Raw genomic sequence first — 25,788 nt, 5'->3', positions numbered from 1 at the left:
AACAAAAATGAAATTCCTTCTTTTAGAATTCGTGTTATATCAAAACCGTGTAGTATTTAAAATCAAGTTTTGTAACGTGTAATGTTGAAACCGTGTTATAATAATCCCAAATTTGGTACTGTGTAATATCGAAACTGTGTCGTAGAAGTATTGTGTTATATGAGGGACACCTGTAAGCCTAAACCCACTAATAAAACGATTACAGCAACAGAGCATTAGTATCTAATTTGCACTGGCAGTTCAAAATTGAACCAAGATTACTGATGCCCTTAACATAAGGTACCACTGCTGCTGAATTTTCAACAGCAATAATCACCTCAGTTAATTCTCTTTTACTTTGGGTAATGATAATATTATCACTAGAAGTAAGGACTTCAGTTGACTGGGTGAAAATGGTTTCTTTGATATTAATACTAGAATCCTACATATACCATTCCAAGGCCAAACTGAAAAGCAGACAGCCATCATGCAGAAAGCCCATGTACTTCAGGTTTTATTTCAAAGTCTTCTGTAAAATTTTCAGCTAGTTTGACCCAAAAATTTGACAAGATTATTAAGTTTTCTTAATATTCCTAGTTCATTAACCCCTTCCTGCTCACTCCTGTGAAAATGCCGTGCTAGGTTTTCGACCTCCATTTCTTGCTCCTGTGATATTGCCGTGAGGGGATATGTGCAATATTAATGCAACAAAACTATTAAAAGCAATTCATTGCCCGGAATACATTCTATTTCTCTTTATACACTAGATGGAAGCACCAGTCCATTTTAAATGTAATTGCAGAGATGAAGAAAGGAAATTTGGTACTAACTTACCAGATTATGACGTTGGCCTCTGTACCTCAAACTTTGAAATTTACCACACAAGAAAAATTTACTTATCTTTACTTATATTACACAAAAGATTAATGAAATTATTTTTTAAGGTTTAAAAGACGTATTTCTTAAATTTTTGCTGCTTGCTTGGGCTTGCTTGTTGACTTTTCATAGAATTTGAATTTTTTTTAAAATTTCAATCTAAAAAATATTGAAAATGAAAAATGGATTGCACATGTTGTTCATACACTTATTTTTATATGATTTTCTTAAATAAAAAAAATAGACACTTTTATGACCGTTTTCTTGACCCCTTGATCCGATCGTTAAGGGGTTAAGGGCCGTTAAGAGCACTGGTCAATAAAATCTGTCATAGGCCACGCTTAAATCAACACACAGGTAATGCATATGCATTCGCAATTGGTCAGATTTTTCAAGAATTTGACCTAGTATGAAGATTTGTTAGCAGGTAGATTTGTCTCTCCTAAAACCATATTGTTAATTACCAGATATGTGTTTCGATCAGAGGTGAGAGTAATTCAAATAAGATATCGGAGAAGACCTCAAAAATGATATTCAGTTAACTAATGCCACGATAATTTGAACAGATTGTAGGATGTCCTTTTTCAAGAATCGGATACAAAGTACCACGAGGAATAAAAAAATTTCTGGCTTAATTCCTTTAACTAAATGTTATTGTTTAGAAACACACTAAAAATAGAATCTAGAACAATAGGTAAAGAAAAAATGAATGGAGGAAAAAAAGCTGGACTTACTTTTAAATCCTCCTCTGAATCGATACTTTTGACAACATTAAATGCTTTTGTATAAAGTTCAATGCATTTGCAATTGAAAAGCATTTCAATTTTGATAAATTCTAAAAATGCATTCTGAAAGAAAAAAAAATTCAATTATTACTTTTATAAAAAGTCAAAAACAAGTATAAAAGATTACATTTCAATAAACTTAGGGTAAAAGAGAATAATTGCTTAAAATACTATTACAAGGTAACACAACAAGAAAAAACATCTCGGAAGAGCATTATAATTGGAATGGAAATGTCAATCACAAATTAAGGCATAAAAATTGCTATTGAATGGCCCTTCAGAAGTTTTTCTGGAGATTTAGAGGTGTAAGCTTCTGGGGGATTGATTAAAACATCTCACCACATTGACTATAATAAGCAAATAAATTATTTGAAAAAAGACGAAAAACTTCTCAATCAAACAGATTGAGAAGATTGAAACAAAAAAATAAATCAAAATTAATAAAATCGCACCAATAAAATAATTTACATTATGGTTATAATATATTAAGAGTATTATGATAAGAATACATTTAAATAGGGGAATTAAAAATTTTCTCTTCACCTTTTTAATTCAAAATCTGCTTCTAGCATTGTTTTTTCATTTAGGAATTAATTTGCTCAAAAATATGTAAAGAGATTTACCCGGTTCAAATTCTTTGATTTTTTGGAAAAAACTTTGCTTCTTGTTCTATCTTTCAGCAGCAAAAATAAATTATTAATATATTTATCATTAGTGCAATCTGAGTACAAACATGGGCCTTCTTAGATTCCATTCATGAGCCTATCTACTTCTCAACTGTTTAGATAAGTTTAAGATAAATTCTGACCACTAAAATGACCCAGGAATGCCCCAGTTCTGTGTTCGTAAGCTCCTTATCAATCTCCCACAATGACCGACACATGCAATGACCGACATTGCCATGTGCAAGTCTTGGATTCCCAAGGGTGCAAAAAACCATGTCCTCCATCTCTTTTGCAAAAATTTTGAGGTTCAAAATAGAGAGAGCACGAAAGGAGCCCGTTTGAACCCATTAAATAGATCTTACCCCCTTATTCTGGCTTCTTTCCACTTTCATCAACAAGAGTACTGATGTATCCTTTCTTTCCTTATCTCTCTTTTGGTTTTGTCTAACTGAAAATACCTCCATTTGTTGGTGTTGAGTTTGATTTGCCGGTCTTAGAGAGAGATTTTGATGGTCTTTTCTAGAGGATTTTAACATTGAGTAGATAGGTGAGGAATCGGTGCCTTAGAAAATTGGTCGTTAATGGAGGTGATCTCTAAAAAAAAAGTGTCGTTCATAGAGGGAGAGAAAGAGAGAGAGAGAAGTTTCATTGTATTACATTTATTATAAAAAAAAAACACAAGAATACAAGTAACAAATTGTTTTCAAACTTAACCTTCATATCTTCAAGTTTTTGCTTTTCAAAATGATCCATTTGCTTTAAAAGGTTCCAGCTGGTACGATTTGAGAGATCCTGTGCTTCACTGACTTCTTTTTCAACCTTTAAGGAACAATGATTTAAAAATTAACTCATGTGCTTGTCAAATTTAAACTATTAGTACATAGCAAATTACATGCAGTTGTTGAGAAAAAGAAATGGTATTTCATTTTTAAAAAGAAAAAGAAATGCATATAACATAAAATATCATTTTCAGTTACTAAACTGCAGTAAAATAATCACAATCAACTCCTACCTGCAAAACCTTTCTGGAACTAGGAAGCCCTTAGATATGGTCTCATGGGCCTAACAATAAATCAAGCCCAGACTATGGGATCCGAAAATAATGTTTTGAGGTACAGTGCCCGCCGCTTATTAAAATCACATTCGTTCTGAGGACATTTGATTTTATAAAGCGGCTGATTTTATAAACCGGCACTCATGCACTGAAAAAAATAAAAGGTTTTTAAGTATAAATACTCTAAAAAAGAAATAAATTACGATTAATTGTATTTTATTTTTAGTCTAGTTGTATTGTATTATTTTAGTTCAGTTGCAAAATACAGTTGACACTTTAACTTACATAAGGTACATTTTTAAAATTTCTCAAGGGTCTTAAAATATTGACTTCTTGTTGTTTGAATAAGAGAATTTGAAAGTAAAGATTGATAAATCCCTAATTTAATTGTAGCATCACACTAACTACATTTAGGAAGCTTGTCATACTAATTCAAAATTTCGAATTAATCTTTCACACTCAAGTCGTCATGACTTGCTAGCTAACAGTTTTAAATCAATTGTAAAAATGAACTGTTAACCCCTGTAGATAGCTGAATGAGCACGAACTGATTGACTCAGTGGTGAGTGAGCAGGGCTGAACGTCGAAACAGTTCTGCGAAGTGGAAACAAGCAGCACCAACTAAATATATGGCTCTGAAACGATTCTCTTGAGACTGCTTCATTCTTCTTCTTTTTTTTTTTTTTAAATTCAACTCCCCCCCCCCCAAAAAAAAAAAACGTACAACCTTCACTTTGTTTTTGTTTTGTTTTTGTTTATGTGGACTTCGTTATTTTATAGTACTGCAATGTTTTAAATTCTTGGAAGAAAAAATAAAATCCTGGTTCTATTCAGAGAAGAATTAACATATGCTCTCCAAAAGTTTGATTTTATAAAACGGCGAGGATGATTTTATTAAAGGATAAACCTAACATGTTTTGATATAGAAATGATTCTGTTCTTCCAGATTTGATTCTATAAAGCGGCTGATTTTATAATCCAGTGATTTTATTAGTGGCGGGCACTGTACAGACAAGCTTCAGTTCTACAACTTCCAGTAAATCATGCCCTTATCGAGGCCTGGATCCAATGCCGGTGTCATGGGGGTCATGAACACCCCCTTAAGTGACCATTTTGGGGACTTATATTTCAAAAACAAGCCCCAGATTCGCTATTTTTTTGAATACAGTCAACTCTCAATAACTCGAAGTCCCAAGGGACTGGCTAAAATGTTCGAGTTAAAGGAAGTTTCTACAACAGTCTCAAAAGTTTGTGATCCGATGAAAATTTTGGGACAAGAATTTTGAGCTATAAGCTTCGAGTTATCGAGATTCGACTGTATTGCATTTTGACTCCCCCCCTTAACAGTAATGAACCCCTCCACAATCAAAAGTTGAATCCCCCGTTAATATTAGTCGATTGCCATCTTTGATAAACCGAGCTTTAATGAGCAGTGGTGTGAGGATTAAGGCACCTAAATCTCTGGCATAATAAAGCCCTGTGTTGGGATGATCGGGGCTTGGCAGTGATCGATTAAAAATTAAGTCCATGCATGATTTGCAATTCTAGAGCTTGGGTAAACCTTTCAGTGATTTAAGAAATAAGTCAAAGAGGTAAAACCTAGAGCGGGCAAAGCAGATGTCTGATTGGACAAGTGAAAGTGGTTGGGTATTGTTTTTACCTCTTTCATCAACATTACACAGAGACTGCAGTTCCTCTCATAGTTTTTTTCAATTGCAAAGTGGGTTGTAACTCACAGTTTGGGAAATGATAATTTAGAATATACATGAAAGTAATATGAGAGCATGAATTAAATAAATAGAATAAATATAAAATACATATCTTTGAAAAATTGGAGAGCATTTAGATCACAAAACTTACTTCTGCCTACATTTGAGTTAAAGAAAATACCGATTCAATATTTCTGGTACAACAAAGTACTAAGAATTCAAAGTAAATAAAGTCATACTTAACAAATTTTTAAATGAAAAGAAATAGTTGTCATCGAATAATGAACTTCATGAAACACATGAAGAATAATATTTTTGTACAAGCATAAATTTTCCACTTTAGCTTTTTTCACTCAGGGCTGTCATTAGGTCAAAAAACAACCAGGGGGGGGGTTCATATTCGGCGGCCCCTTAATTGTTTCAAACGCATGCTCCAAATATGCAGAGAGAGAGCTTTAGCTTCTGATTTAGCATTGATAGTCATTTTACTAGACCTTAGTAATAGCAATATAAAAAATAAATTGCAAAAATAATATTCAATCAGAAATAGGGGGTGTCAGAGAGCTACCTCCTGGCATTTTCTCGAAATCGAAGATAATAAAAATGCAGTTTTAGACTATATTTTAACTTGGAGAGGAAAGGGGGAGGGGGTTAAGGATAGCCTCTCCCGACTTTTACCCAAATTTAGGTTCTCAAAACACAATTGTACGTTATATTTGATTATGTTCAAGAGAGGGGGTCTGGGAGCTCTCCCCCGGGAGATTTTCAAGATTTTTATTTGAAATATTAGGAAAACTGTTGTTAGACGATCTATGGTGATGTCAAGGGAGGAAGAGATTCAGGAGGGTCATCCTGATTATTTTTCAAATTTCAAACTCCAAGCATGCAATCATGAATTAATTCTGATTATGACAGGTAAAGGGGGGTCCGGGGGCTTTCCCCCAGGCAAAATTTGAAAATAATAGTTTGAAAAATGTAGTTTTAGACTATTTATGGTGATATTAAGTGGAAGAGAGATGCGGGGGCCACCACTCAAAAATTTTTTGAAATTGAAGTCTTAAAAATGCAATTGTAGGCTTTTTTCATTAAAATTGAGTGCACCGCCAGTTTCTTGAAATTAAAGCTCCAAAAACGTAATTTAAACCAACCTTTGATGCAGGGGGAGGGGAGAGTTTTAAAGGGCTTGCACACAGAAATGTTTCATAATTGAAGCACTAAAAGCAAGATTTGAGATGTTTTTCGATGATGTTGGTGAGAGAGAGAGAGAGAGGGGGGGGGGGGCATTCTCTCGATAAAATTTCCATCTGTAGAAAACGCAGTTTTAGGAGACTTTTGGTAAGATTTATCTGTGGAGAGATTCAGAGTCCTCCCCTGGCAATTTTTCAAAATTGAAATTCAATTCACGCAATTGTAGGCACTTTTCAATGGTGATAGAGGGGTAGGGGTTTGGGAGATCTCCCGCGAAACTGTTTCTGAATTGAAGCCTTAACAATGAAAATGTTAAGGATATTCCGCAATATTAGGAGGAGGACCTCAGGGAGACTCATGGAGTTTCTTAAAATTAAAGTCCGATAGATGGAATTTATTCAACCGTGAATGATTAATTGAGAGGCCGTTTTTCGGGAGTTACGTTGGGAGAACACTTATGGTTTTTAGAAATTGCAGTCCTAAATACTCATGTGTAGGACAGCTTTAATAATGTTAGTGCAAGAGACAGGGTTTGAAAACGTTTTCCCCGAATATTTTCAAAATATAAGTTTTAAAAACTCACCCTCAGGCCAGCTTTGGGGACAGAAAAAAAAGAAGAGTTTGGAGTTCCCTACTCTTCCCTCAGTTTAGCTATGTCCCTATCTTCATTTTAAATTTTAATTTTGATAAACATATTGTGCTAATACTGTCTTCCGATTTTCCTTTGCCGATCACAGTCATTTGCTTGGATTTTCCTTAGTAAAATTTTCAATTTCCAGCCTAATATTTTTGTTTTCTTGAAATACAAGAGTCTGTGGCCCCAGAAAAAGAACTTTTAACATTTTGAACTGATGTGATAATTTTCTGTGATACCTCAGGTCTTTTTTACTCCACTTCATTTTACTTTAAATGTGCCTTCTGCATCTCTTGACTAAACTTTAATTTACTTACGATTTTTAATTCAAACATTTAGAAATTCCGGTGTAAGTATTCATCACAATACTTTGAATCTCTCTTTGCTTTAAACTGTTTTTTTTTCCTCTCTATTTCAAATATATTTTGCCGACCCATGTGTATATATATTTTTCTCCCCTTCGCAATGACTTTCAGGACAATATTTTTCATCAAAAAATTTACATGCGGAAATGTTTTGGCGGCCCCTATGAAGCCATATTATTTATTTATCTATTTTTTTTAAACTGAAGAACCGTGAAACATAGTTTTATGTAACCAGGGCCGGCGAGAGACAAGGCGTGCACCATGGGCACCCATATAGGGGGGCAAGAGGGGGCTCGAGCCCCCCCTTAGAAATTAGAACTTCCTTGCTTTTAGTACTTTTTTCTTTGCAAAAATGTAAAAACATTTCTTCTTCAGCAATTAATGAATAAGTTATTAAAAACGTCAAACTTTAAAGGCTCTAATCTGTTCTGAAATCAGTTTTCATGGGGAAAATATCCTGCTAAACCATGGAGAAAATATTTGAGCCCCCCCCCCCCCCATAGGCGGATTTACGGGGGTGCCAGGGGGTGCGCCGCACCCCCAAAAATTTTGGTTGGGTTTTGAAAAAAAAATTGGTTTAGAATATTTCACTCAGAAACGCAGTTGGGGGAAAAAATTCATAGCTGCTATACTAGTAAATTTACTTGAATCCAGTGTATCACCACACGTCGCTAGTGCAAGAAAAACATAACTGTGCTCATATTAAGAATTAAAGTAATTTTATCCATTTGGAAAAAAAAAACCTAATGAATAATTTCATGCAAATAAAGAAACTTCTCAAACAATTTATTGTTCAGTGCTGTGTTATTGTATAGAATAATTGCATGTTCTGTAATTGGGTATTTATTTGTATATCAATACAAATTCTTCTATTTTAAAACAACAATGGCTAATAAAGTTCAAAAAAAAAAAAAAAAAAAACATGGCTATTGCAAGAAACTTGATCAATAAAATCTACACAGAAATCAACCGAAAACCAACAATTTTAAGGTAAATAATCAAAAAATTTTGAAGGAGGACTTCCGGACATTTTGCTGCAGTCGTGCATCCAGGGGGGGGAAGCGGCACAAGACTGGTGACCCTCCCCACAAAATGCTGAGTAGATGTTTAAAAAAAATATTCTTTATTATTGAAGAGAAGAAAAGATCTCATTTTAGGAAAATGCAGTTATTTTACGAAAAAAAAAAAAAGAATGTTGGGAAAAAATCTTAATTTCTCTTTCAAAAAGAAATATTGACAGACATAAAAATTTTTCAACAGATTCAGATTATTGGCGGTGAATTGTGTGCCTTCTCGCACAATCCTCTTTCTTTCATATCTCCCCCTCCCTTTTTTTTCTATTTCGTTTTCATTTTTTCTATTAGTCATCAAAATGTTTCTTCTCCAAAGCCCTTTCTCCAGTTAAAGTTATTACAGAGTACCTCAAATTTCGTTTCTTGGGCTTCACTTTCGCAAAATTTCCAAGGAAGATCTTCTAATCACCTAAATACATCGAAAATCGTTTAAAATTGCATTTTTGGAGCTTCAGTTTTGAAAAACTGCAGTGTCCCTAACGTTACCAAATATGGTCTTACACTCATGTGTTTAAGACTTTAATTTTGGAAAATATTCGAACAAAGGCCTCTGACCCCCCTTTCTCTATTATCATCAAAGAGTGTTAATATTTTGGTTTTGAAAACTACTATTTCGAAATATTTAAGTGGAGAATCCTTTTTTTTCAATATCATGGATTATTGCAGAACTTCATATTTAGGACTTCAATTTCAAAAAATTACCAGGGGAGAGCTGCAGAACACCCCGTCCGGTAACAGCATCAAAAATTGTCCTCCGTAGCATTTTTTGGAACTATAATAATGAAAAGTTAAAGAGGTAGCGTGGAGGAGGGGAGGGGGTTACGTATTTCTATCCGCTTTCAAAAAAAATCGATTGGAGGCAGTCTATAAGTCTCATTCATAACCCAAAGTATAAATATGGACTATAATCACAATTATAAGACTAAAAATTCTAAAAATAGCCTTGGAGCCACACGTACCTTTCTTGACTCTAAAATATCACCAAGAACTGTAAAACTGCCTTTTCAAAACTATTTCAAATTTTTTCTGGTGCGTGAATCAAATTCCAAACCAGAAGCTAGATTCACCCATTGCTTCTAATATCGACTTTCGTTTAAGACTTTTTTCTGCAGTTTGAAATGTTAAGAATTGCCCATCCCCTAATCTTACTAAATATGGTTTACACGCGTTTTTTAGACTTAAAAGTGTGTCCCGCCCTAAAATTATTTTCTGATTTCGCCATTGCCTTGTTATTCCGGGAATACCCCCCCCCTCCAGAGATCCCTGTTATTGTTGCACCCCCAAATATTTCGGAATAAATCCGCCTATGCCCCCCCCTACAATTTTGCATTTGGGAGCCCTTGGCGTGCACCATGTTAGTTTTGTCGCCGGTCCTCCCACCCATTATGCTAATTTTACTCTATGCACAATACTTGAATTTCAGCCTGACCCACAGTTTCCAACACTAGGCAGACATTCCCATTCTGCGGCTTAGTGAATAGTGTACTGAATCCTCTTTTTTTGCGTAAAAAATGCTTGAAGTTGACATTTCTGCGGCCCTTACTTAGTTAATCTTAATAAAAGAGAATCATGGATGTTCATAAATAGTATTTTAAGATTACATTTTCTATTCAAATTGTACAGAAAAGATACTTTTTGTCACTATTATTTCAATTGTTCATTTATAATTACTATTTTAATTTTTTTCTTAACAACAAAGAGTTTGCCTTTTTCTTTGTTTGTTGCATTGCCAAAATGAAATTGTTGGCCTTACTTTTGAAAAATTGGGGGGGGGGGGGGGGTAGCACCTCCCAGCATTGGCCCTGTTTCTACTTTAGCTGTTTTTTGAAGATAATGTTCGTTTTTTTTTACAACTAATTACCTCATATACATTGTACAATAAAGACAGATTTATCTAAGTTCTAAGCTATAATCTATAACAAAGCTGAATACATTACTGACAAATATCAAATCATGCAATGCCCCATTATAACATACCTATAATGATGTCAATGAAGGAAAAAAAATCCTTCATTTTAACTTTCTGAACACAACAGCAGTAAAAAAAAATTATGAGCCTCAAAAGATCTAATAAAATGGATCTTTTTCAATCATTTAAAGCATTTTGGTTATGTTTACTCCTCCTAGGTAGTGGTAGCTGTCAGAATTGTATTTATCTTTGAATTTACAATGTCTCATTGTGTCCCCCCCCCCCCCAAAAAAAAAAGAAAAAAATTACACAAGTTAAAAAAGGATACAATTTTGCGCCAGTTAGAAGGATTTTTGCTCCTTGCTTTCTCCAGACAGTTTTGCTTCTTTAGTTCTTTGGAACGAGCATCACAACATTTCTTCAAATCATCCTAAATAAATATTTCCCCAAAATGATGTACTTTCACACTAAATGTATCATGTTTTGGATAATTTTTAACAACTTGTTAAATAAATGAATACATTTTATGCAGTAATAATAACAAAAATAACAATAACCAGACACATACTGACAATAAGTCAGAGGGCAGGGGCCCTCTAATTTAAAAATAAGTCTGATATTTAAATATCTTGAAACAAATTAAAGGAGCAGTTACTTTCCCTGCGTTTGACGAACCTCACCGGTCGACCGGTAAGTAACCGGTTACTAACCGCAGCGTTCTATGATCAACCGGTTACAGCATCGGTTACCATTCTAAGCAGTTGATTGGTTGATTGGAGCACGTGATCATTAGCTGTCACGTGATTAACTAACTGGTCGTTCGTTACCGGTCGTGCTCGTCGAACCTAAGAATTGTAAGTCAATTTAAATTGATTGAATAACATTTTTTACACAGCTAATATATTAGTCGATGTATGGATTTTAGCCACAATCTGCAGCAAAAGAAAATTTATAAATCACTGCAGCAATTTATATGGGATGAAACAATAAATCTTTGTGGAATATGCTATTTACATGATCAGTACAAGGTAAAAGAGGAGGGAAATGGAAGTTTTCCTGGTACTGTAGTTATATTAGGGATGTTGGGAAAAGATTAGACCATGAAAAATAGACATAAGATTTTTGACTTAGAAAATAAACGTTTTTTCTCAATAGAGAATGAAAGTTACCTTGGCCAGCTTGCAAATATTATCATACTTGGATAATTGGACAACTACTTTTGCTTCTGTTCGGCGAATCTATCAAAAGTTAAAAAGCAAAAATGAGACTTTGTACAAATACAAAACCCCAAAGCTAATGAAATACATAGATAAAGACAAAATAAAGAATAATATTCCACATATAACAATATTTTCTTTCCCCTTCCTCCAAAAATTAACATACTTCATGAAATCATTGGAATTGCTTTTAAATTTTGAAATAATAGCATAACTAATAATTGAGTAATAGTATATACTAATAAATTAAGTTGAAATCTAATTCAAAGTGTTAGTAATAGAATCTTACAAAATGCAACACATTCTTTAGTACATAAACATGAGTGTATGTCGTTTTTGCTGTTGGAATCAATGTTCAGGAGCAAATTTTTATTACCTCTTAAAAAAGCGAAAAAATCTATACATGAATACAAAATGTTAATCTTGGTTTTTGTAGAGAACTTGAAATTTTGATTGACAATGAAAACTTATTGAAGGTTTGAATTTCATTCTTGAAAGAAAACATTTATTCAATCACGTAGTTGTTCCTGGCAAACTGAAGCCAAATGTAGTACATTTTTAATACATTAGATTTCTTTTTTTCTTGACATCAGTTTTTTGACAATAAATACCTATGAAGTTAAGATAAATATATACCTTTGTGCTGAATAGTAGAGCAAGAAAAAACAACGTCAAAAAAAGCACAAATTGCCAATTACAGCAGACACGTGTTTCGGCGTTACAGGGAATGCCTTTTTCAATGCAAAAAGTAATGAGCTTATGGATGAAAAGACATCCGACAAAAGCTTTCCGACTTTTGTTGGATGTCTTTTCATCCATAAGCCAGGAAATAAGCCAGGTGTACGCCAGAAAGCGTACTGGACATAAACATGAGATTAATAATTTTCTTGATATATTTTGCAGCTTTTCCCCATCTGATTAATTAAATTTTATTTTTGAAAGTCAGAGGGTGAAAGTGCACCACCCTGCGGGCAATCAAGGACATACGCATGATATTAATATCTTTCAAGATTTTCTTTATCGTTTAAATATTTTGTAGATTGTCCTGTGTTTAAAATGAATTAAATTTTATGTATTTAACACACACAAAAAAAAAATGTTTTAAGAATGTTTAAAAATGAAAAAAAAAAGTTATTTTTTTTTAATTTCCTTAAAAAGAAGGGGGGAGGGGGGGGGTGAAAGTGCACCCATGATTTGGCTCCCACACATTTTCAAGGCACGAGCCGCCACTGATGGACGCTCATGATGACAGATATTGCTAAAGCAAATAATTTAGAACTAGATTTGTAAAAAAATATTAAGGAAATAGATGAGATGTGAGGAAAAAAAATAAAATGCAGAGGCCTAACTTTTAACTCCAGGGTCCCCCATCTATACCTACCACTACTTGTGGTTTAACTAGTTGGATACGACACTGAAGACAGTTCTGATTTTTTGATCCACAGAACAAGCCGAGCAATCCATGGTCCAACGTCCCCAGAGGTGTTGTTTCACTTGGAGGATTTTGTGACCAAGAGCATATTTAACATCCTCCAGTCACCATTAATGAAGACGGTGGCTGATCGGCCGGCTAGGATCGAACCCAAGAAGTTTCCAAGCACAAGTCTGGCCTGACCGATAAGGTCAGGCCAGACTTGTGCTGACAACATGGACCCATAGACCTAACTGGATTAAAACGAGAAAGGAATACCTTAACAGCAGTGCATACAAATAAGAGTGGAGCTGTTATCTCTCTTGTGGTTTCTATAGAGACAATGCAAAATTTGTGACCTTGATGCACCTACTTAAAAAAACACTATACCTCAGAAAAAAAAGTTGTAATTAAAATTCAATGAGGTAATAAACTCATTTTCCGTTATTCCACATCATATTAAGAGTTGACAGAACATAAAATATTACCAAACTACAGTTTGACCACGAATTATATGGAATTGTCAAAAGTCCAGTTAAGATAAGTCAATGTGAATGAAGGAGAAAAGTAAAAATTTAATGTGCATGTTCCACTCATTTAAATGTGACTCTGTTTAATTTAGAGGCTAACATGCATCTGCAAAAGCTGGCATCCCTCAAAACTAATAGATGCGTCTATTTCCACCCCTCTAAACTGGAAGTTTGTCTTTCCATCTAATTGGTGGTAGAACAGTAAAATGTTTTCTGCAGTGACAGCATAAATCAAAACTCACTTGTGTTTCTCTATATTCCTGAACGGTTGACAGGATATCGGAAAATTCTGCCAGGGCTGCCCGCAAAGTCCTATTCAATGTTTCCTTTGATCCAAACTGATCAATGGTTTTGGCAAGTTTATCCCCTGAATCTCTCACGTGGGCTTGCTGTGCGAGATACGACGAAATATTGTAACTGATTGCAGAAATATGCTTTTCAGTACTACTTATTCTTTCCTTGAGGAAACTATATTCCAATTCACTATTAAAACACACATAAAATATAATAAATAACTAATATAAATAAAGAACAAATTGAGCATTTTTGACTATAACATATCATTGCTATCACATATTGTAAATTATTATTATTCAATATCTGCTCTAGACTTAAAAATCTGTGAACTAAACAGACTCCCTACCAATAAAAGTTCGAGATGATGTTTGAAAATTGAAAGTTAATAACGAAAATTTAAAAAAGAAGGGAAAAAAAAATTATGTAGCAAAAACAAAAATCATAATTTTTATTATTATTATTTGCTCATGTAAATAACATACTGCATTTTCTGGCTTATAATCTGCAGAAATTTTTTTAAAAAGATTTTTTGGATCAGGATTAACTTCATAAATTTTCCAGTACCAGAGTGCCATTGAGGAATAATTGGATCCCGACTCATTAAAAATTTTATGTGAAAGGATAATTTATTTTTCTATAAAAGTAGTATCTGAATAGCGCTTTGACACCAATATGCCTCTGATTTGGGGTTTGGGGTCAAAATGTCGCCACCGAAATGTCGCGGGACAAAATGTCGTGGCCAAAATGTCGCCGGTCCAAAATGTCGCTTGTCCAAAATGTCGCCGGGCCAAAATGTCGGCGGGCCAAAATGTCGCCGGGCCAAAATGTTGTCGATCCAAAATGTCGCCGGCCCAAAATGTCGCCGGCCCAAAATGTCGCCGGGCCAAAATATTGCCGATCCAAAATGTCGCCGGTCCAAAATGTCGCCGGGCTGAAACGTCGCCTGTCCAAAATGTCGCCGGGCCAAAATGTCGCCTGTTAAAAATGTCGCCTGTCCAAAATGTCGTAGATCCAAAATTCGCTCATTCAGTTGGTAAGAAAAATGCAAATGTACAAAAATGCTGTTTAACACCAAATTTGCAGAAAAAATGATTACTGCCTTTAATGAATGTCTCCGTTAAAAATGGGACTGGACTAACTGAGCTTCTTGATAAATTCTAACAAGATTTATTCCGTTTTGATTCGCAACTGTCGCTGTTTTTCAGCAAACAAATAGAATACAAGCGTTACGTTATCTTACTTCTTGTGACTCGCTATCTACCAACTGTAAAACGTTCTGACGGCGTTCAGTTCTGACGTTCGCTAAATTATTTTAAACTTTTCTTCAAGAATAGTGTGCGTTTGTATGCGACTGATTTTTTGGGGCCATTCTACGTCAAAACCTGTAGTAAGAATTCGAACGATACCCGCAAGTACCCATATATGATTTAGGGCTGCGTGGTTTTTTGCGTCAATTCGTTCAAGATAGTGGAGTAACTGAGCGTTTTCATCGATATGCGTGACTGTCATTGCTCAAAAAATGATGAACGGAATCAAATAAAATGTTAGGAAGCAGCAGGGGGACAGATTTTGGGGCCAATAACACCAGAGGTGGAGCAATCGAATGTTTTTTTTCCTTTCTTTTTTATTATCTGTGACTGATATATCTCAAAAAGTAATACAGTAGACCCTCGTTTTCAGCGGGTTTATTTTACGCGGTTTTGATTATACGCGGTTGAAGATTTGACACCTTTATTTTATTTACGCAGATGAGTTTCGGTTTTACGCAGATGCGGCAATGCAAACAGGCAACATTTTCCTCTCTTTCAACCAAACCCAAGCTCCTAACGATTGCAGATTACACGTAACTAACTGCATTTTGGTGTGCTAATAATCGAACTTGGGTCCTTGGAGACATTTTATGCGATTGGTTCCAGAGCTTTTTCCATCAGAAGTAAAGTGATTAAACTCACACAGTTCAGAACTCACTGGAAGAAGAGCTTTTAGGAGTGACAAAGGAGGTCAAAACCAACGAGGATACCGACTCCGGTAACACACAACCAAAAACGCTCTTATTGAAAATTTTGAACCATTCGTAGACAATAGAAATGATCTTTCCTATTTGTTAGTGAAGGAAGATTCTATCAAGAAAATGACGCAAGTGATCATGGATGCGTTAATGCTTCGCAAAGAATTAGAGGAAAAAATGACTACCAAAAGACTATCATAGCCAGCTCTTCTTCATAAACAGAACACGAAATTAGTTTGTTTTCTTTATGCATATTATGCATAAAAATCGATATAAGTACACATTAAACTTATTATACAATTTGTCATCACTGCAATGAAGTATTTTTTATCTAGGGAACCTAATCCCTATTTTGACACTAATATTAGGTCTCAATTTACGCGGTTTCGATTTACGCAGCATTTCCGTGGAACATAACCCCCGCGTAAAACGAGGGTCTACTGTGGGGTACTACTTTGGTCTACTGTACAAAGGTTAAGACAAAATTTGATCTACAGGTATATCTTAAAGGGCGAGTTGCTCATTTATTTTTGGCTTCAGTCATCCCAAAAGGATGGATCACCGAATAATTTTTATCGTTTTATGTGACTGCTGTATCTCAAGAAGTAATGCGAGGATTCATACAAAAATGTAGTATACAAGTGAAATTAAACGAAAACAAGCCTTATTTTCGTTCTAAGTTGAGTTTCGTAATCGTTTACGTGAGTCAGTGTAATTAAATAAACAATGAAAAATATACTGAATTTATATCTGAGAGGTTGAGCATGATATCAATAAAATCTAAATTAGCCGTGTATTCCTCTCATTCTTGTAGCACTTTAACTAGCGTGGGTGTTAAATAAAAACTGAGTTTGCATTCTTATATAATTTGCGCAGTAAAAATTCACTAATTAAAACAGCAATTTTTTCTGAGAGAGAAAAGCTAATTTGTTTATTATTATTATTATCAATATTCTTTTCTTTCTGAATTACCAAGCTATATTGAGCTGGAACTATTACTTTTTGAAACTCATTCTAAAAATAAGTCTAGGTCAAAATTGATCTGAATAATCTCATTGATATCAGTTATTTCACCCTACATTATGATTTTTTTTTCCTATTTAAAATTGGAAAATGTGATTAGCTGAAAAGCGCTACTTCGCAAGCATGAAAGTATCCTCTTGAAAACCTTCAATAAAATAACTGTTCTGAAATCGTCCCGTGATGTTCTATCGAATATATAAATTTCATGAATGCTGAGAATTGAAAATATTTGTCATTGCGTAGAGTCGTTTTTCAAAAATCTGAGTGAAAGACACCCGTTTTAGCAGTTACGGGTTTCATTGATTTCAAAAGATTTGACGGTGAACATTTCGACGTAATTTCATAATTTTACTCATAAGAGATGGGAGTTCCCACGGCAATAATCTGTCATCTCTGTTAAACATTTGTTCTACTGTCCCAAAATCCCGGTCGCAAAGGACATACAAATGTCCTCTCAGAGGAAGCTCTCGAGCAGTCTTGTTAAACTTCTTCAGTTTCATTTGCAGAAAAAGTCTCCGAACAGATTTGATCTTACTTTAACCAACGTATATCTCACTGAAAACGTACAGTTTTTTTTTTTTTTTTTTTTACAGTTCTTAGGGTGATGTTAATAAATCTATGAGACAATTAAATTTCATTAAGATATTTTTCTACTTTACTTCCAACCTGGCCCGTGATTTCGAATTTTTCCAGTGAAAGGGGAGAGGGAGGATAACGGGCGTATAACCAATGCAAATTTCATAGGATTGCTATAAAAATCACTTCCACTTGTATATATTTAAAAAAAAATCAAAGTCGGGGGCCATTCCCGCCTGATCCCCTAAATGACTGACCCGTCGCTACCGTAATAATATGCTAGAGTGAAGGAGTTATTTATTTTTACTTCATTTTACTTCATTACGCCAAAAAATACAAACCGCCTATTCTCTTGCCATATTCACATCGCGCCTCACTATTCTTTCATTCGCGTTTAGAACAGTTTAGTTTTACTTCCATGACAATTTTTTGTCTGAATCCTTGCGTTACATCTTGATCCTTTGCGCTACATCTTGAGTATTATTATTAATCAGATTAAACGAGAAAGAATTCCGTTGCAGCAGCCTTTCGCATGTTTACGTTTGTAATAGTATACAGAAAAACGTATGTTTTTTCTGAAAACTATTAATTTTCTGGAATTAATCTGATGTTTACGAATTAAGACAGGAGAAAACGTTTGGAATTTTTGAAGGAACTTACTTTGAAAGGCAATTAATCTTCTTTCGCAACTTTTATGCTGAAAAGCATCGACGTACATTTAAATTTTTCGTACCAATTGACCTAGCGAATTTTGGGCTGGCGTCATTTTTGACCGGCGGCATTTTGGACTGGCGACATTTTGGGCCGGCGACATTTTGGACTGGCGACATTTTGGGCCGACGACATTTTGGACTGGCGATATTTTGGACCGGCGACATTTTAGACTGGCGACATTTTGGACCGGCGACATTTTAGTCCGGCGACATTGTGGACCGGCGACATTTTGGGAAGGCGACATTTTGAACCGGCGACATTTTGGGAAGGCGACATTTTGGCCGCGACATTTTAGGCGTATACCCTGATTTGGATGTACATTACATAGAGCTGTATATGCAGCCTTGTACTTTACAATCAGAGACAGATAGAAGGGGAGGGTCATGACCCCCCTCTCCCTAAAGCTTCAAGAATACTATCCATCCGTTCTGTATGTGACGATAACTTAATAAAATGGATGGATGTTGAATATCATGAAAATATCTTGTTGTACCTTGTGTAAATACTTCATGAATAAAATGTAAGTGATTTCAAAACTCTTTTTAATCAATTATTTTTTAAGTAAATATCTGAAATAATACTTCCTCTCCTTGCTCATGAAATTAATTAATAAAGTTTTTGCCCTACTAGGTGCATTATTCCTGTTCGATTTGGAGAGTTTAATTGGCAACCAGACACCAGGCAGTTTTAGAAATTTTTTGAACCAAAAACTCTGTATTCATCAGCATGACCCCCACCTAAAATATTAGTCTGCATCTGCCAGGCTTAGATAAAATTTACAACTGCTTGCAAAATCAAATAATTTCTTTAAAATCTTCTGCAAAAAACCGTTGTACTTCTCCCGAGACTTATATCGTGGCCAACAGCAAAAATATCAAATTGAAAGCAAGTCGAGTACCACAATAATACCAGTATCTTTTTGAAACTATATTTGTTCCTTTTTCAATAGATCAATGGAGAGAACTTCAAAACTTGTAAGCAACATTTGTCGCTGACCAAAAAAGGTTTACTAATACAGAAATTTGGTTAAAAAATAAAAAAAATGTCAGCAAACTGTGAAAATTTTCTATGAACTGCATATGCCTGTTTGTCTATATATTATCTGGGTTTGGTACTGGCCCCTGCACACAATAAGCTATTTTTTTTAATCAAACATAATTAAAGCATCGATTTTTCACGAAACTCTAGTATTTAAAGTTGAAACATTTCTTTTACAAAAAAAAAGAAAAGAAAAGAAGAAAAACTTAGTTTTTTGAAAATAAGACTACTGCATGGAAAAATAACAAAATTAGCTAAAAATTGATCAAAATATTGAGTTAATTTACAAGTGGCAGATTTACCATGTCACAAATGCTACAATTGGGCGGGGTTCTAAACAGGGCCCAATTAACTCTCTGATGGTTTTGAACATCTTATCACTCCCTACTGAGTTTGTTTCAAAATCATTTTACATTTATTTTTCTGATGCTAAACGTTTGTTGTCAAATGGTCCAAGGCACAGGGTCATAGCTAGGCACTGATAGAATATAGGGCTCTTGTTTTACATGGTAAGTTACTCAAAAAAAATTTTCATGGGAAGAATTTCACATATCTTACTCATGACCCAGGACCGTCAGAGGATTAAGATACTGATGGGCCCTATGCCAAATTTCCTTTTTTTAGGGCCCTCTTCAGTCAAACTTTACACAGGTATTCCTGAGAAACTAGGAGTGTCAACTGCAGTGGCTTCATATTTTAATGTTTTTCAATGGCCAGTTTTGTCAAGTTGGTGAATTTTTTTGTTCTAATGAACTTCTAATACAATGTAATGTCTTGTTTTATTTACTTGGTGGATTTTTTTTTATTTAAGTGGAACTTCTGCTTGCCTTTAATGATGGAATTCTTATATTTGTCCCCTTTTTTTTTCACTGTGAAGAAACTTTGAACTGGCTGTGCTGACAAGATTTATGACAAAGTAGAAGTTGCACTAATGCACCAATAAAGAGCAATCATTTGGTGCATTTATTGTTCGCAAGCACACACAGTTATCTTTTGGATTCCTTGTTGCAGCAACAAAGGAAAACTGCCAAATATTATAAAAACCACCAAATCTGTAGCTGCGGTGGAGTTAATACATAAGTATCTAAATAAATAAATTACTTTTCTTAAACTCTAGTATAAAGCCCCAAAGCAGACTACTTGACAATGTTCTGCAACATAAAATCATTTGACGAAAATTGTTCTGCAAGTACTTCAAGCATTGTATGCTTGTATGCACAAGCAACCAAAATGACCTTTTCCACAAATTGGGAGCCCTAAATCAAAATCGTTTCATACAGGGTTTTTTTTTTTCAGTTTTAAAAACTTCTATGCCTTTTTGTAGAACTTAAACTGATTGAGATCTCCAAAGGTATTTTACAAGCTTTTTAAAATGCATAGAAAGAGCAAAGATACAAAATTTTATGAACATCTGAACCTAGGTGTCAAACCACGCTTTTTTTTTTGTTCTTTTGGTCAATTTTACATGGCATGAAGGAGTAATTAAAATAACGTTAATAAATAAATTGCAAAAATAATAATTAAAATTAGTTGAGTTAGGGTTGGATACAATAAAAACACTTCAAAACTTTCTAAATAATTGTAATATTTTCAGAATCCAAAAGAAATCTCAAACAAGGCATGCAATTTTTGGCGATGGACATGTTTCAATGTTGGCATGTTTCCAACACATACCTTTTTTGGAGGAAAGTGCAGTGGATGAAGATTGATTGGGAAAAATAAGGAAAAGGAGAATCAAAACGCTAGAAAAATAAGAATCTTTTCAGATTTAGAATATGAAATGTCTGCAGAAACTGCCGTCTTTCTACAACTGCCATCTTCTAACTCAAGATATAATTTTGCACAAATCCTGCAGATTTCTTTAAGTTCAAAGTAAATCTAAAGTTCCTAAAAATTTTATCGAATACAACGGCTTTTGCGAGCTTTCTGCCGAATTATCGTGATTTCCAAAAATTTTAGGTTTTCTTCTAATTTAAAGAAATCTGCAGAATTTGTTTGCAAAATTCTGTCTTGAGTTGGAAGATATTAGCAGAAAATCTGCAGAAACTGTAGATATTTCACAGAAATTTGTAGAATTTCTGCAGAAAATTTGTCTGAGTTTTCCTCTAACATTTGAACAGAATTGTTCTGCAGCTCAGGCATATGTTCTGCGACATAGGTCGCAAATTTAGTAGTACTCTGATTCGGGGGTAAACAATAAGTTAAAATAATACATCTTCATCACTCAGTTACTGAAGCATGAAAATACATCTGAGCTCTGCATATAGATGAAGTAAATTAAGTCTAAACTTGATCCAATGATTGGATCTATTTCAGCTTTGCTTCATTTCTTCGCTGGTCTGATTTGTTTACATTTCATAATTTCAACCATGGCATATAATTTATCGCCAATTTGGCATACTCCACATTAGAATAATCTCCCCAAAGGCATAGTTCAAGAAACGCAAAAAAGCAGCAAGAATAAAGCTATAAACTTGAAATTCAAATCTTTCCGCATATACAGAAATCTGTATCCACTTAGATATAATTACAGTTTAAACTTTTAACAATATTATGAATTAATTTAAAAATTTTAAATTAGTAAATAAAAATTAAACCTTGATCGCAAATCCAAACTCATGTTTGAAGAGTAGTTCTATCTTCTTTTTAAGAAACTAGTAAAATACGTTCAACACGAAAACGCTTATAACATGAAAATTCAGTTAACATGAAATGATAAAGCGGCACACTGTATTTTGTGCAATGTTATACAAGTATTTTAACTACTTGAGTCAACTCAGTTTCCTTTTAAACGTTTTCAACTATACATTGTTTGAATTTTTGTAAACTTGTCTAAGAACAGATAAGTTTGTTTGTTTGTCGTAACCATGGTCGTAACCAAAGGAACGAAATTGCAGTTGCCGTTCACTTTTAATAAATTCCAGAAGAAAAGATAAAAAATGTAAAATAATTTTAATACATTAAAAAATGAAACGTATACATTTAAAAGCTCCTTTTCAAATCAATTTAAAAATTCACTTCATATTTCCAAATATTTCGTAAAGTTTTTATACACTTAAATATGTCTTTGAAATCTTCGAACAAGCCACTTGAATAATAAAAATTGGTTTCGAGTCGGAAGAAGAAGAACGAAGAGAAGCTTTCGGCTGCAAATAGATTTTAGCAGAAAGAACAACAAAAATGCGCTGCATTAATTTCCAACAACACACGACTTTCGTTATCGTTTTAACTAGAAGTTTCATGTATAAATGAAACATTGATGGCTGAAAAATCATCTTCTTTGAATTTTAGTGCATAGTTGGAGTCAGTATTGAAAAGTTAATGTTTCGTACAACAATTTTTGTTTGATAAATTGAACCGGTAGTATGAAACCTATTTCGTACGAAAAGCTTTCGACAGTAGATGTCTCTGAAATAACTGATTCTGATGCAGAAAATTTAGAGGTATGATACTTTTATTTTTAAAACTGTACCTATCAAATACTCTGTAAGATAATAAACAAACTTAGGTTTTAATTTTCGTCGATTTTTTAAAACAAGTGCTTGTGTAGTTTTATTTCAGCGTTGCATTGCTAATTTAAAAGTAACCAAGAACAGTTTTTACAGTAACATTCCTAAATTTTTCACCAAACTGACTGTAGAAAGATACTTTGATCAGTTATGCATTATGCGATTGTTCTATTTTCATTAGGTTATTTAATTACACTGATCTTTTCATTATAATATTAGGATGTTATTTCGTTATGATTTCGTTCATGGAATTTCAAATTTTAAAATCAAATTGGTCATTGTGTTAAACTCCCAGAGATTTCTCTACTCACATTTTCTACGTTTCTGAATCACAGTTCCAAAGTTGACTGCCTTTTACTACTCCCTTTTTTTTTAACTACTCCTTTTTTCGCGGGGATGGTGATTTTGATTGCCTTATATTAATAAAAGCAATCTGATTTGTGTAATACTCCAGAATGATGTGTTTTATTTTCATCGACATTGTCAAGAAAATCAGCTGAGTTAAGAGTTTTACTCCCAATAATTAATGCATCTCAGGATGCAGTGAATGAACGGATGTGTTAGTTAGCCCCCAATAGGGGAGACAGATAGCCCTCCCCCCATCTTTTAGGCATTGGTACTGTAAATTTTCTGTTCCTTTGTTTTTATTTTATTTGTTTATTTATATATATATACAAAACATTTCAACACGAGCCATTAACTACTTATGGAAACTTTCTTTCCTTTAAAATTTTTATTATTTTAATCTAACAAATGTCCATTTAAAATGTCAGTAATCCAACGTTATTAAGCACAAAACTTGCAAATGATTGCAGACACGTGTTTCGGTGTTACAAGGAACACCTTTTTCAATGCAAAGAAGTGTGAGCTTTTGGATGAAAAGTCATCCGAGAAAAGCAACACGGTGGAACAGGAGGTAGTATAAATATCAAAAAATAGAAATTAAACAAAACAAAAAAGATAAAATGACACATGGAGACAAAATTTATTATATAATTCCATCAGGAAAAAACCGTTAAGTAATAAATTTTAAAAGAAAACCCATAAACAATGCAAAAAGTCCAAAAATGAAACCACTCTGAATAAATTAGCAATAAATTTACCAGCGGGAAAAACTATGTATGGAAGCAATGTATCAAATGGAGAAATGCAGAAAAAACAGAGTGAAGGATAAACATATTGGAATTAGTTAATCACAAAACGAAATAAGAAAGCAAAAAATGAAAAAATAAAAGTAAGAAATGTACCACGTTTACATAAAAATAATAGAAAATCTAAACCAATTTTAACAAAGGAGTCCACACAGAAGAAAAATAGGGAATTGCAGTAAGATCGTTAACTAAATTAGAACGGTTCCTCAGGATGTGAAAAGATTCCCAAAAATCAAGATCCAACGAATTGGGGCATTTTTGGATAATTTGATAAGAGTTAAAATCAAAAGAGTGATTCGATTCCCAACAGTGTTGAGCAATACTGGATTTATTCAGCTGTTGTTTTCTCACATAGCTTTGATGTTCTTTTAACCGAAATTTCAAAGAACGGCGGGTCTGTCCGATGTATCCGAGTCCGCAATTGCAAACAATTTTATAGATCCCACAGCAATTAAGAGGGTGAATAGAATCTTTAAGAGAAGAGAAAGAAAGTTTATTAATAGGAGAAAATACCACTTGGAATTGGAATCGCTTCAGAATCTTAGCAACCTGAAAACTGATACCAGGGAAGAAAGGCAGAACAACTAAATTCTTAGTGTTAAAAGTTCTATTAAGAACAACATTTTGAGATTTTTTGCAAAGTTTTTTATAAATGGAATCAACTAAGGTGGGCGGATAGTCTCTATCAACAGCCACAGCTCTTATATAGTTAAGTTCCGCATTAAGAAGCTCAGGTGAAGAACAAATATTCATTGCACGATAAACATATGTGTTGAAAGCTGAATATTTTTGATTAGGAGGGTGAGACGATAATCTATGTGGGGGTAAGGAAACAGCAAAAGGTTTACGATAAACCATAGTTTCAAAACCGGACTCAGTTCGAGAAACGAGAACATCCAGAAATGGAAGGCAATTATTCTGTTCTTTTTCACAAGAGAATTGAATATGAGGATCAATGGAATTTAAAATGGATAAAGTATCATCAATGCTTAGTTGACCGTGGTTCATAAGAACAAAACAGTCATCAACATAGCGAACATAGAATTGAAACTGTAGTTTCTGAAACAACTTGACCTCAAAGTAATGCATGTAAATATCACTAAGGATGGGGCTAAGTGGGTTTCCCATTGCCAAACCATCCAACATAGTATAAAATTTACCATTAAAAACAAAGGAACTTTGCCTTAGACAAGTATGAGTAAGGAAAACTAAATCCTCAATTTCCTTAGAGGTAAAATGAAATTCAGACAGTCTACTCTGAAGGCATAACAATGAACCCTCGACCGGAACGTTCGTAAATAATGAGTTCACATCAAAAGAAACCATAAAAGAATTATTTGGAACGCAATTCTGAATTTTTTTGACAAACTCGATAGAGTTTTTTACAGTGAATACATTATTACTTATAAGAGGAGAAAACACAGAGACTAAATATTTTGCAAGTTTATAAGAAGCCGTACCAATATTGGAAACAATCGGTCTGAAAGGAATGCCAGCTTTATGTACCTTGGGTAAAGCATAAAATCTAGCGCAATTAGCAATAGAAGGAATAACAGAGCGTTTAACATTTATTGGAATAGACTGAACAGACTTGACAGCCGAAGAAATAGTCTTTAACTCATTTTCACTAGGATCTTTAGAAATCTCTAAGTATGGACCAGAAGAAATCAAATCATTAGTTTTGTCAACATAAGATGATTTGTCAAGAACAACAATTTGACCACCCTTGTCAGCTTTAGTAACAACAATATCTGAATTAGAAGTTAAATTCTTTACAGTACGCCGAACAGTATTAGTAAAGACGGTATTGGAAATTCTAGAATTAAAGTCCACATTAGAAGCAATAAGATGCCTAACGCAATCTTTTTGATTGGATGATAAGGCACTAAATTTAAAAGCTTTCTCAATAGGAGCAATAAGCTTAGAAAAAGAAGGTTTGCTGGCCAGAGCAAAGTTATCATTGCATTTTAGAGCATTAATTTGAGAACTATTTAAAGGAACACTTGAAATATTAACGACAACATTTTTATTTACCACTGGTAAATTTTCCGAAGGAACAACTTTCGAATTTCTACAA

At 33.9% G+C, this 25,788-nt stretch overlaps 1 protein-coding gene across 1 annotated transcript; it reads right to left on the bottom strand.

The window, feature by feature from the left end:
* Positions 1–199: 199 nt before the first annotated feature.
* Positions 200–21,671, bottom strand: LOC129224222 (CBY1-interacting BAR domain-containing protein 1-like). The gene is made up of 7 exons (XM_054858645.1): positions 21,649–21,671; positions 13,638–13,878; positions 11,407–11,475; positions 10,566–10,667; positions 3,020–3,124; positions 1,590–1,703; positions 200–421 (listed from the first exon to the last, which is right to left on the bottom strand). The coding sequence occupies exons 1-7, from the start codon at positions 21,669–21,671 to the stop codon at positions 200–202; spliced, it is 876 nt and encodes a 291-aa protein (XP_054714620.1).
* Between the last annotated feature and the right edge of the window lie 4,117 nt (positions 21,672–25,788).

Source organism: Uloborus diversus, chromosome 6 (genome assembly GCF_026930045.1).
Source record: "Uloborus diversus isolate 005 chromosome 6, Udiv.v.3.1, whole genome shotgun sequence".
NCBI classification, from domain to species: Eukaryota; Metazoa; Arthropoda; class Arachnida; order Araneae; family Uloboridae; genus Uloborus; species Uloborus diversus.
This window is presented reverse-complemented; position numbering and strand designations above follow the sequence as displayed.